We start from the raw sequence: 12,439 nt of genomic DNA on the forward strand, positions 1-12,439 counted from the left end.
TCAAAACAACCAACATTTCATACCAACAATGAACCAATATCAAAGTAAGCATTCATTTCATATTAAATTTCACAAGGGCACAAGATAAAGGAAATGTCCAAGATGTACCTGGAGCAGCTTCAATTCCATTGTCAGATGCTTTTAAGGACACTTTCTGGACTGAATCATGATGATCATTTATAAATGCTATCTGAGAGTTTCTCATGGACATGGGAAAAATGTGGCTTTTTCCTTTGGAAACTCAGCTACGGATCCTTCTATTCCTATTAACTCAGCATCTAAAACTATTCTCAAACTCCTACAAATTCTGTGCATGGTACCTGAGATATTATCCAATAAAAGTTGTTGTTTTGAACTCTCTTTCATGGTCACCTCCAGAAAGAATTCTAATATGTAATCATTAGTATAGGTACTCCTTAGCCGAATTCCAACTGCAACATTCAAGTTATATTTGCGGGCATGATGAACAAGGGGGTATTCACTACTATCATATCTCTTCACATCAGTATAGAAGAATGGATGATTTGATTGAAGAGATTTCCCTGCTATACCTTGCCCTTCCTCAAGATGATGTTCAACGCATGCATGAACAAATCCTCTTAGTTCTCCATCATTTATATAGCAAGCTGATTCCTTAATACATAATACACATTTTTCATTAGAACTTGTACCACCTTCTTTGATTTGTATCTCTTAGATTCATCCCCTATTTCCTCATTATAACAACAGGGAATCCATGTTAGTGCTAGTGGCAATCTATCTGCATGAAACACGACATGTGACACGTCAAGTATCTTTGTTAAAGCAGCTCTTTTGTTACTTGATAGATTTTGCAAAAAAAAAAAAACACTAATAAGTTGTCCAAAAAACCAGATAATGATACTTCTCAAGCCCCTATACTCCATTGAAAATTCAGAAAGTTTAGCTTTTCCTCTATGGTGGGGAAAGATTAATATGATAAATCATGATAGTATGGATTATCATTACCTGGGGAAGAAGTCGTGGAGTCGTAATGGTCTTTAAATTTACAAACTGCACAAAGTCATCACAAGGATATTTATCATTAGAACCTTCAATGATAACATAATACAGAAATACCTAAAACATAGAAAAAAAGGCTACTTTTCCAAGTAATTGGAGAGTTGATCCATAACTGACTTGATTGAGATGCTTTTTAAACATATTATCACGATCCTAGAGGTTTCTCATACAAGTAAATTATGTACTAATGAATGTAGGATGTGCCTACAAAGGATGACTATGGACTATAAATAGACCAGTATAATTTGAAAGCTACAACTTTTGCAAACTAATCCTAGTTTTATCATAAGAAATATGACTGCACCAGCACCATGCACATTCTTAGAAAATTTTATTTCCTAACTTTTCCTCAGCTACAACAAGAGATGAACATAAAAATATCCATAAAAAATTTATGCACTTATTAGTCAGCACAACCACAAAGATGAATATTTTAACCGTTTCTACAAATTATAATCACTAGTGCAAATGTATAAACAAGTGCGGTTTATTTAGTGCGGCTTTGTGCTCAAACACTTTCGTTAAAAATACAGTGGCATTTTTGTAATTAAGTTCATTTACAAGTGTGACTATTAGTAAAGCCGCACTTGTAAATTAAGCGTTTGGATTTACAAGGGCGGCTATTTGTACAGCCGCCCATGTAAATCAAAACGTTTGATTTACGAATGTTGCTTTACAAATAGTCGTCTTCTTAAAACTTCTATAACGCTAATTCAGAAACACGCCACTTACGTTTTGATAATCTCCTTTCTCTTGCGCTTCGTTTCTCTTATGTGCTTCCTCCATTAACTATGCATCCTCTTTTCTTCCTCTCTTCTTTGCATTGTCTTCGTGCCATCGGTAAGCATTGTCTTCCTCTCTTCTTCTTCACCATTGATTTTTGTATGTTTTGCGTTTCTCTTATGTTTTTTCTTATGCCATTACTAAGGTCATGCTTGGGAAGGTTTTTGTTTGCTTTCTATTGTGCCTTCCTGATGGAAGAGGCCCCAACACCAATCCATTGAAAGGTCACCAACATGTCAAATTGAGGCAACCACTATAGTTATGGTCAAGAGGGTTTAAGAGGACGCATTTTACATGCCATAAACTCTAGTGTAGAATAGTTTTTAAATTCTTGTCAAAAGTAGCATAGAATATTTCTTTTGTAATTTTGTTAAAAATGCAAATTGGTACCTAAAATGCTAACCTAAGTTTAATTAGAGTTTCCTAAACTCTTAATTAAACTTAGGCCGGTCCAAGCTAGCCAATTGGAGCGTAAGTTCTAGAATTCATTGCACATGCTAAATTCTAGAACATACCACCCATGTGCTCATTTTAAGCTCCACTTTTGGGAGGGAATTCAATTCTTTTGAATTTCCAGCCCTCTAAACATTATAAATAAGAGGGTTTGGCTCATGTATTTGCAAGATTAATATACTTAGTGAATTGTTGTCAAATTGTGCCAATTTCACTTCCTGCCCAAAACCTCCTAGGTTAGGCTTTTAATATTCACAAATTTCCCCTTTCCAAGTAGAGTTGGCCTCACCACTCTCATTCCCTACCTCTCATGCACCTTCAAGGTCACCACCACTCTTAGGAGGACCTTGCTTCATCTTCAATCCATGATGCTTCCGCCATTCACCAACAAATTCCGAAAACTATGAAGGCACATCTCCATCACTTCCTCGTCGATCTTGCTGCCTTTCTCCATCATATATATGCGTTTCATTGGGGAATTTTTATTTGTTTTTTTGGACTTCCATTGGGATGAAATACGAAGAGGTATATGGATGCACCAAGAGATCAAAAGAAATGCTAAAATAATGGCCATGTTCTTCAGAAAAGAACATTGATTAGAAACCCAATCAACAACTAAAAAGAAAAGAAACCCTAAACGTCTCTCGTAAATGCGATTTATAAATGCTGCTATGTAAATGCGATTTATGATGGAGATCAAGCTCAAGAGGACATGGAGGCCAATCAACAAGATCAAGAAGAGGTAGAGGCACAAATGGAGGACGCCCATGGAGGTCAAAGCCCACCTCAAAGGCTTACAAGAAGCATGTTCAAAGCTTTAGGAGCTAGGGGACATTTATTTTCTCTTTTTGTAATTTCTTTGGTTGAAGGTGCTTAGAGGGAAACATTAGAAACCTCTTTTGTTATAGCATCTTTTAGGCTTTAGTTAGGAGCTTTAGGAGGGGGGTGCATTAGTAGATAGGTGTAGGAGTAGAATAGGAGGTGCCAAAGTGAAGGAAGAGGTCACACCTTCCTCATGCCTTGTAAATAGGCGCCGGTTCTAGAATGTGTTTAGGGGGGAAATTTGAAATTGTTTAGCTTACATTTCAGCACCTTAGGCTATAAATAGAGGTGCTCCCTTTGTAAATTTCAGATTTGAATTTTAATTAGAGAAACTATACTCAAATTTTGAGAGAGCATTGGAGAGCTTTTGAGCCTTCTTCTCTAGTCTTATCTTGAAGGATTCATGGTGTCCTCAAGTGGCGGCAGCACACTCATCTAGGAGCATCTATCCTTCTAGTGGCGTGATCATCCAACCATACATCCATCTTCATGAGCACTCTCTTCTCCTTCCTTTCTTCTTTTGTTATTTCCTTGTCTTAGCTTGTTTCCTTGCTGAATTTGGTTCGGCAGTTTCAGCTTTAATTTGTGTTGCTTCGGTTCTTTCATTATGCCTTGCTGTTCTTCATCTTTCTTCTTCATTTTCCAGCTTTTTGTTCGGTTCATTTTAATTTCCAGCATTCAATTTCAGTTTGCTTAGCTTTTGTGCCTTTTTGTTCGGTTCAATTTGACAATAATTGGAACTTCTATATGAGTTTGTGTTTTGGCACTAGTTTTGGTGAGTTCTTGTTCATAGAACCTTGATCCATTTCTATGATAAAGTGCCTAGCTCTTAACCAACTCAAGATGATTCCTAAGAATGTCAAGAATCATTCTAATTGTGCTAGTGGAATCACATCATGTGGTATCAAGAGTTTAGGTGTGTTCTTGTTTAATTTTTGAGTTGTGTAGCACTTTATTTCAAGAGCTCTTTTAATTTCTTGCAATTTAAGTTTCTGTTTTAGGCTTATTTTGAGTTTACTTGCTGTTTTTATTTCTTTTGCCTATCATATGTTTGAGTATTTTCTTTTTTGAATCATGTCAAGTTTTGTCTTAGTCATGTTATTCCATAATTGTCATTACTTCTAGTAGTACTTTTATTGTTTTTGATTGTTTCTTGCTTTAGTGTCATATAATTTTCTGAATTGATATTGATCCTTTGTGCATTTTCTTTTTAGAATTGAGTTCATACTTGTATTCTAGACCTATACAAGTTCCAATACATCATTTTCCTTTATGTCTTTGCTAGTTCATAATTCTGTTTTTTATTCCTATTAGGACTCCTCTGTTTCTGAAAAAAAAGTGCTTACTGATTTTCCTTATTGCAATTGATTTAATCACTGGAAAATTCTGAAATTCTGGATTTGTGATATTCAAAGTGTTAGAAAAGAGTAGAAAAAAAGAATCATTCAAAAATTCAAAGTACACAAAAAATGATAAATAAAATAAAAAAAGTGTACAATTCTGCCAAAAACAATACGATAATCTGGCAGCGATTTTAAAAAATTTATCTTAATTAATTGGCTTACTGTTTTTAATTGATTCCAGTGCCATTATTGAGTTAACATCTTGAAGTTTCTGTGGTTTAAATTTCATAATCCAGTTCGCTCTAAATCATTCCAGTTAAATCAGTGAATATCAAGCACAGTTGCATTAAAAAAAAAAAAAATCCAGTAGCTAAATTTTTTGTTTTCTTTATCTACTCTAGTGCTTTTCCTTAAGTATTCTTTAGTGTGCCTACTTTCTCATTGAGTTCTTTATTTTCTTGATTGTCTTTCATTCCTTATTCTTTGAGTTTGTCTTACATATTGTTTTCCTTTTGCAATTACCTTTCTTTGCTTATACCTTTTCTTGTTTGTCTTTATTGTTTCATTGGTTTTGTGGTTGCCTTTGAGATTGGTGTGCTTGCTTTGACATCTTTCATTTGAGGATTCCAAGGCCTCAAGATCACATTGGTGCAAGGACATTATTTCTTTGAGAGTGACCTCTTTTTCTGCCTCTTTTCACTTTGGCATTCTTGCTGGCCACACTCACTGTTTTTGCTAATTTTTGTTTCTTAACTTGTTTGCTGTTTTTGTGTGTTTGCTGTTTTTTTATTTCCAAAATGGCTGGATTTTCAAGTGATGCATCATACAAGCAGAATTATCCTTCCAAAGCTTCAACCCTTGGTGAATTACATGAAGCTCAAAGAACCATTAGACGCTTGGAGGAGAAATTGCAAAAGATGGAGGTGCAACAAGCTAGACCATCTCCTTCAATTCATGATGAGCATCATAGACCTTCAACAAGAGCTTCTTCCAATGATTTTGGCCGTGAAGATGAGCATAGGAGAAGGAGAACTCCACCCCAAGTCCATGGACAAAGACATCATCACCAAGGGGAAAGAACTCACTACGGCAATGGCTTCTATCATGATGCAAAGTCTAGGCTTCCTTCGGTCAAGCTTCCTTGTTTTAATGGCTCTAGTGATCCTAATGTATATTTAGATTGGGAGGCTAAGTGTGAACAAATATTTGAGATCCATGAGATCCAAGATGAGCATAAGCTTAAGCTAGCTACCCTAGAGTTTAGTGATTATGCCATGAAATGGTGGCATGGAATTGTAAAGGACATTATCTATCACAAGGGTCCTCCCGTGGACTCTTGGAACTCTTTAAAGGATCATATGCACGCTAGGTTTGTGCCCCACATTTTAGGAAAGACCTCATGTTGAGACTCCAACGGTTTCAACAAGGCACGCTAAATGTGGATGAATATTATAAGGAGCTTGAGACGCTTGTGCTTAAAATTGAATTAGAAGAAAGTGAGGAAGCTATTATTGTTAGGTTTGTGAGTGGTCTTAGGAAGGATATTCAAGACATTGTTGAGTTACAAGAGTATTCATCATTGGGCTCTTTAGTTCATCTTGCAATGAAGGTGGAAGCCCAACTTGCTAAGAAAAACTCTTTCAAAAATGCTTCCAATGATGGATACTACTCCAAGTCTTGGAGAAACAAAAATTCTTTTTCTAAACATCCTTCCAAAGATTTTTCTTTCAAACCCAAGGAAACTAAGCCATCTACTTCTAGACCTAAGTCTCCCACTAGAACATCCAATACTAAATGCTTTAAATGTATGGGTTATGGTCATATAGCTACAAATTGTCCTTCCAAACGAAGTATGTACATGCATGAGGGCATTGTAGTTAGTGAGCATGATTCGGATTCTCATTAAGCATTCATTGCATTCTCATGCATCTAGTGAGGAAGAGAGCGAATGTCCACTTGAAGGGGACTTGTTAGTTGTGAGAAGACTTCTTGGACAAGTTTCACAACCTTTTGATGAAAGTCAAAGGGAAAATATTTTCCATACAAGATGTCTTATTCAAAACAACATTTGTTCCTTGATAGTGGATGGGGGTAGTTGTGCAAATGTGGCTAGTAGAAGAGTAGTAGATAAGCTTGGATTGCCTACTATCTCTCATACAAAGCCCTACAAATTACAATGGCTTAGTGAAGTAGGAGAAATAATTGTTAATAAACAAGTCCTCATCCATTTCTCCATTGGAAAATACAAAGATGAGGTATTATGTGATGTTGTGCCCATGGAAGCCACTCATGTTCTTTTGGGAAGGCCTTGGCAATTTGATAGAAAAGTTTTACATGATGGGTTTACCAACAAACTATCTTTTGAATTCCATGGTCACAAGGTTACTTTAAAATCTCTCTCTCCAAGAGAAGTCCATGAGGACCAAGTTATCATGAAGAAAAAGAGGGAGAGTGAAAAAGATAAAAAAGATAAAAAAGATAAAAAAGATAAGAGTTCTAAGCCTACACTCCTTGTGTCTAGGCGTGACATTGAAAGGGAAATAGTGGCTCATCATCCTCTTTTCTTAGCCATCCCTAGAACTCTTAGAGTAGAATCACTTGTTGATAGTCCTCATTGCTTGGAAAATTTGGTAGAAGAGTTCCAAAATGTGTTTCGAGATCCTCCAAATGGACTTCCACCTTTGAGAGGGATTGAGCACCAAATTGATTTGATACCGGGCTCTTCTTTACCAAACCGTCCAGCATATAGGACCAATCCAAGTGAAACCAAGGAAATTCGCCAACAAGTTGAGGCTTTGATTGAGAAAGGGTGGGTGCAAGATAGCATGAGTCCTTGTGCTATGCCTATCATCTTAGTGCCAAAAAAGGATGGCACATGGCGAATGTGTTCGGATTGTAGGGCCATCAATAACATAACAATTAAATATAGGCATCCCATACCTAGACTAGATGATTTGTTGGATGAATTACATGGTTCAAAAATCTTTTCAAAGATTGATCTTAAAAGCGGCTACAATCAAATCCGTATCAAACCGGGTGATGAATGGAAGACGGCTTTTAAGACCAACTTTGGTTTATATGAGTGGTTAGTTATGCCTTTTGGCCTAACTAATGCACCAAGTACTTTCATGCGCCTCATGCATCATGTTCTTAGACCTTTCATTGGTAAGTTTGTTGTTGTTTACTTTGATGACATTCTCATTTATAGCTTATCTTTGAATGACCATAGATTGCATGTTAGGCAAGTTTTAGAAACCCTTAGGAAGGAACATTTGTATGCTAACCTTGCTAAATGTATGTTTGCTCTTGATCATATAGAATTCCTAGGGTTTGTTGTGAGTTGCAAAGGGGTCCATGTGGACAAAACAAAGGTGATGGCCATTCAAAATTGGTCTACACCGAAATCTTTGAATGAGGTCCGAAGTTTTCATGGACTTGCTTCTTTCTATAGAAGATTTGTCCCAAACTTTGGTACCATTGCCGCACCACTCAATGACATAGTGAAAAAGGATGTGCTCTTTCATTGGGGAGAAGCACAACAAAATGCTTTTGACACTTTGAAAGAAAAATTGACTAATGCTCCCATCTTGGCCCTTCCTAATTTCACTAAGACATTTGAGATTGAGTGTGATGCTTCAAGCATAGGTATTGGGGCTGTTCTCCTTCAAGAGGGCCACCCCATAGCCTATTTTAGTGAGAAATTGAAGGGAAGTCATCTCAATTATTCCACCTATGATAAGGAATTATATGCACTTGTTAGGGTTTGTTTACTTGGCAACACTATCTTTTTCCCAAAGAGTTTGAGATACATAGTGATCATGAATCTCTTAAATATTTGAAAAGCCAAAACAAACTTAACAAGAGGCATGCTAAGTGGGTGGAATTCATTGAGCAATTTCCTTATGTGATCAAACACAAGCAAGGCAAAGTAAATATTGTGGCGGATGCTCTTTCTAGAAGATACACTTTGCTAAATCTTTTAACCTCTCAATATCTTGGTTTTGATCACATTAAGGAACTTTATCATGATGACCTTGATTTTTCTCTCATCTATCGAGAGTGTCTTAAGGGAGGACACAAAGACTTTTTTATTCAAGATGGCTTTCTTTTTAAAGGAAAACGTCTTTGTGTTCCTCAATGCTCTATTAGATTATCTCTTGTTAGAGAAGCTCATGAGGGGGGTTTAATGGGACATTTTGGGGTTGCTAAAACTTTGGATGTGTTGCATGAACATTTCTTTTGGCCTCATATGCATAAACATGTTCATAGTTTGTGTGATAAATGCATAGCTTGCCGCAAAGCTAAGTCTAAAATGCATCCCCATGGTCTATATACTCCTCTTCCTATCCCTTCAATGCCTTGGGTAGATATATCTATGGATTTCATCTTAGGCTTACCCAAGACATCAAAGGGAAAGGACTCCATTTTTGTGGTAGTGGATCGTTTTTCAAAGATGGCTCACTTTATTCCTTGCCACAAAGTGGATGATGCATGCCACATTGCAAACCTCTTCTTCCAAGAAGTAGTTCACCTACATGGGATTCCTAGGTCTATAGTGTCCGATAGAGATCCCAAGTTCTTGAGTCACTTTTGGAAGACCTTGTGGGGCAAGCTTGGGACTAAGCTTTTATTTTCTACCACTTGCCACCCACAAACTGATGGTCAAACCGAGGTGGTGAATAGAACTTTGGGACAACTATTGAGATGTTTTATTTTGGGGAATCCTAGAGTGTGGGAGAATTTACTACCCCATGTTGAGTTTGCATATAATCGTGTAGTAAATTCTACCACCTCACATTCTCCTTTTGAGGTGGTCTATGGGTTTAATCCCTTAACACCTCTTGATCTTCTTCCTATTCCCCTTCTTGGAGATGTCTTGTGCAAAGATGGTGATGAAAAGGCTTCTTTTATGAAAACTTTGCATAAAGACATCAAGAAGAGAATTGAGAAGAAGGTTGGCAAGTATGCTGAACTTGCCAATAAAAGGAGAAAAGCATTGTTGTTTGATGAGGGCGATTGGGTTTGGCTTCACTTGAGGAAGGATCGCTTTCCTACTCAAAGGAAGTCCAAACTAATGCCTCGAGGGGATGGACCTTTCCAAATCCTCAAGAGGATTAATGACAATGCTTATGAGTTAGATATGCTTGATACATTCTTAGGTAGTCATACTTTTAATGTCAGCGATCTAACTCCTTTTTCTGTAGGTCTCCAGAATTCGTGGTCGAATTCTCTCCAACTCGGGGAGTATGATGGAGATCAAGCTCAAGAGGACATGGAGTCCAATCAACAAGATCAAGAAGAGGTAGAGGCACAAATGGAGGACGCCCATGGAGGTCAAAGCCCACCTCAAAGGCTTACAAGAAGCATGTTAAAAGCTTTAGGAGCTAGGGGACATTTATTTTCTCTTTTTGTAATTTCTTTGGTTGAAGGTGCTTAGAGGGAAACATTAGAAACCTCTTTTGTTATAGCATCTTTTAGGCTTTAGTTAGGAGCTTTAGGAAGGGGGGTGCATTAGTAGATAGGTGTAGGAGTAGAATAGGAGGTGCCAAAGTGAAGGAAGAGGTCACACCTTCCTCATGCCTTGTAAATAGGCGCCGGTTCTAGAATGTGTTTAGGGGGGAAATTTGAAATTTTTTAGCTTACATTTCAGCACCTTAGGCTATAAATAGAGGTGCTCCCTTTGTAAATTTCAGATTTGAATTTTAATTAGAGAAACTATACTCAAATTTTGAGAGAGCATTGGAGAGCTTTTGAGCCTTCTTCTCTAGTCTTATCTTGAAGGATCCATGGTATCCTCAAGTGGCGGCAGCACACTCATCTAGGAGCATCCATCCTTCTAGTGGCATGATCATCCAACCATACATCCATCTTCATGAGCACTCTCTTCTCCTTCCTTTCTTCTTTTGTTATTTCCTTGTCTTAGCTTGTTTCCTTGCTGAATTTGGTTCAGCAGTTTCAGCTTTAATTTGTGTTGCTTTGGTTCTTTCATTATGCCTTGCTGTTCTTCATCTTTCTTCTTCATTTTCCAGCTTTTTGTTCGGTTCATTTTAATTTCCAGCATTCAATTTCAGTTTGCTTAGCTTTTGTGCCTTTTTGTTCGGTTCAATTTGACAATAATTGGAACTTCTATATGAGTTTGTGTTTTGGCACTAGTTTTGGTGAGTTCTTGTTCATAGAACCTTGATCCATTTCTATGATAAAGTGCCTAGCTCTTAACCAACTCAAGATGATTCCTAAGAATGTCAAGAATCATTCTAATTGTGCTAGTGGAATCACATCAATAAGAATGGATCAAGCGTGAAAGCAATGTCCTCAGTTTACGATAATTAAATTGAGTGGACGTCTCAGCCCTTGGTACCAGTACACATCCTTCATCACCTTCCTCATCTGCGAAGGCTTCTCTTCTCCCACCATCGAGGAAACTATAAGCATTTTTGGCGTGGAACATAATCGTCTCATCGTTGTTGTGTTGGTCTACAACTTCTTCGTCATACTTGAATGATACCATGCAAGTCGACGACTATTGCGATGATGACGATTGAAATCGTTGTGAGGATGCGTCCTTCAAGCTAGTAGCGATGGCAGGTAGAAGAAATGGTGATGTGTGAAGGGAAGGTTTCGCAGAGTGTTAGGTTTTGCAGAGAGTGAGGGTGAAGTGAGAGGGCACGAGAGTAAAGATTTTGCGAGAGTGAAGGTTTCGCGATGATGAAGGTTTCACGATGATGAAGGTTTCGCGGGGGTGAAGGTGAAGTGTTTGCAGTGAGAGTGAGGGTTTCGAGCATAGTGAAGAGTGAAGGGAAGAGTTTGAGGGTTTGAGGGTTTCAAGCAGAGAAGAGTGGTGAGTGAAGGGTTTCTGGAGAGTGAAGAGGGTATGGGGAGACTAGGAGGTTTTGTGAGTGAAGAGGGTTCCAAGTCAAATTCGATCCAAAGAGTCAAATTAATGAGGTATTTTAAAAAAGAGATTGGAAATGACACTTTTTTAAGGATAATTGTGGCGGTTATTAAGATGTCGTATTATATAGACACTTATGGCGATTATTAATAACCTCCATATTAAAACTGCCACTACATACACAATTTTTCGTAGTGTTTGGCAAGTGGGAGAGAGGTCACAGAATTCAGAATGGACTTGGAAGATCAAGTGGAGAAGGAATATGTTTGAATGGGAACAGAACCAGGAACAACAGTTGATGCATGTTTTGGGAGAACAGGGATTTATGATGGATATGGAGGATTCTTGGGTTTGGAAAGACAAAGAGTCAGCAATCTTCACGGTCAAATCCGCGTACAATATCCTCAAACAAGGTGGTTACGGGGCGGAGAGGGAGTTGTATGGGGATTTTTGGAGGTTGAAGGCACAATCGTCTTCACATCTCACAACCTGGAGGGTTTTGGAAGACAAAATAGTGTCTAAAGCAAACTTGGTTACAAGGGGGCTACGTTTGACTACCATGATGTGTCGTTTGTGCAGGGAGGAGGAGGAAAGCACGTCCCATCTTTTTTGTACATGTAGAGTTGTCTAGCTTGTGTGGTCTAAGTGCTACGAGTGGACGGGGTTGGCAGCGACGAATCATAGGGAGCTAAAAAAACATTTTGAATGTTTCAAGATGAATGGAGTCAAGGGAAGTGTTAATAAGATTTGGGGAGATGTGTTGATGGAAGAGGGCCAAGCACAACCTTCCATGAAAGGCAAGAGCCAAGTCAAAAGCGTCTAGACCCCAAGCCAAGAGCGTCTAGACCCAAACCAAGCATCTAAGACCAAGCTAGGAGCGTCTAAAGATCAAGCTAGGAGCGTCTAAGATCAAGCTAGGAGTGTCTAAGACCAAGCTAGGAGCATCTAAGACCAAGCCAAGAGCGTCTAAAACAATAAGACTTGGATCAAGCTATAAATGGAAAAAGGCCTAATAGCACATATTCCGTGAAGGCCCATCAAGTGTAGTTTAGCTTTAAATGAGGTGTAAATAGCATAACCATGTGGACAATTGTTTAATTTTCTG

The 12,439-nt window shown here is 38.0% G+C and overlaps 1 protein-coding gene across 1 annotated transcript; it reads right to left on the reverse strand.

The window, feature by feature from the left end:
• Positions 1 to 201: 201 nt before the first annotated feature.
• LOC137834051 (protein NLP9-like) lies at positions 202 to 1,827 on the reverse strand. Its single transcript, XM_068642116.1, has 3 exons — positions 1,774 to 1,827; positions 988 to 1,098; positions 202 to 633 (listed from the first exon to the last, which is right to left on the reverse strand). The coding sequence occupies exons 1-3, from the start codon at positions 1,825 to 1,827 to the stop codon at positions 202 to 204; spliced, it is 597 nt and encodes a 198-aa protein (XP_068498217.1).
• Positions 1,828 to 12,439: the final 10,612 nt, after the last annotated feature.

This window comes from Phaseolus vulgaris, chromosome 5 (assembly GCF_000499845.2).
Source record: "Phaseolus vulgaris cultivar G19833 chromosome 5, P. vulgaris v2.0, whole genome shotgun sequence".
Taxonomy (NCBI): Eukaryota; Viridiplantae; Streptophyta; class Magnoliopsida; order Fabales; family Fabaceae; genus Phaseolus; species Phaseolus vulgaris.

Bases quoted from the DNA above. Each gene is read 5' to 3' on its own strand.
- LOC137834051 (XM_068642116.1), bottom strand. From the start codon at position 1,827: ATGGAGGAAGCACATAAGAGAAACGAAGCGCAAGAGAAAGGAGATTAT. The intron at 1,099-1,773 runs GTAAGTGGCGTG...TCTATGTTTTAG, and splicing joins AGAAAGGAGATTATCAAAAC to GTATTTCTGTATTATGTTAT. The intron at 634-987 runs GTAATGATAATC...TTATGTATTAAG, and splicing joins CTCCACGACTTCTTCCCCAG to GAATCAGCTTGCTATATAAA.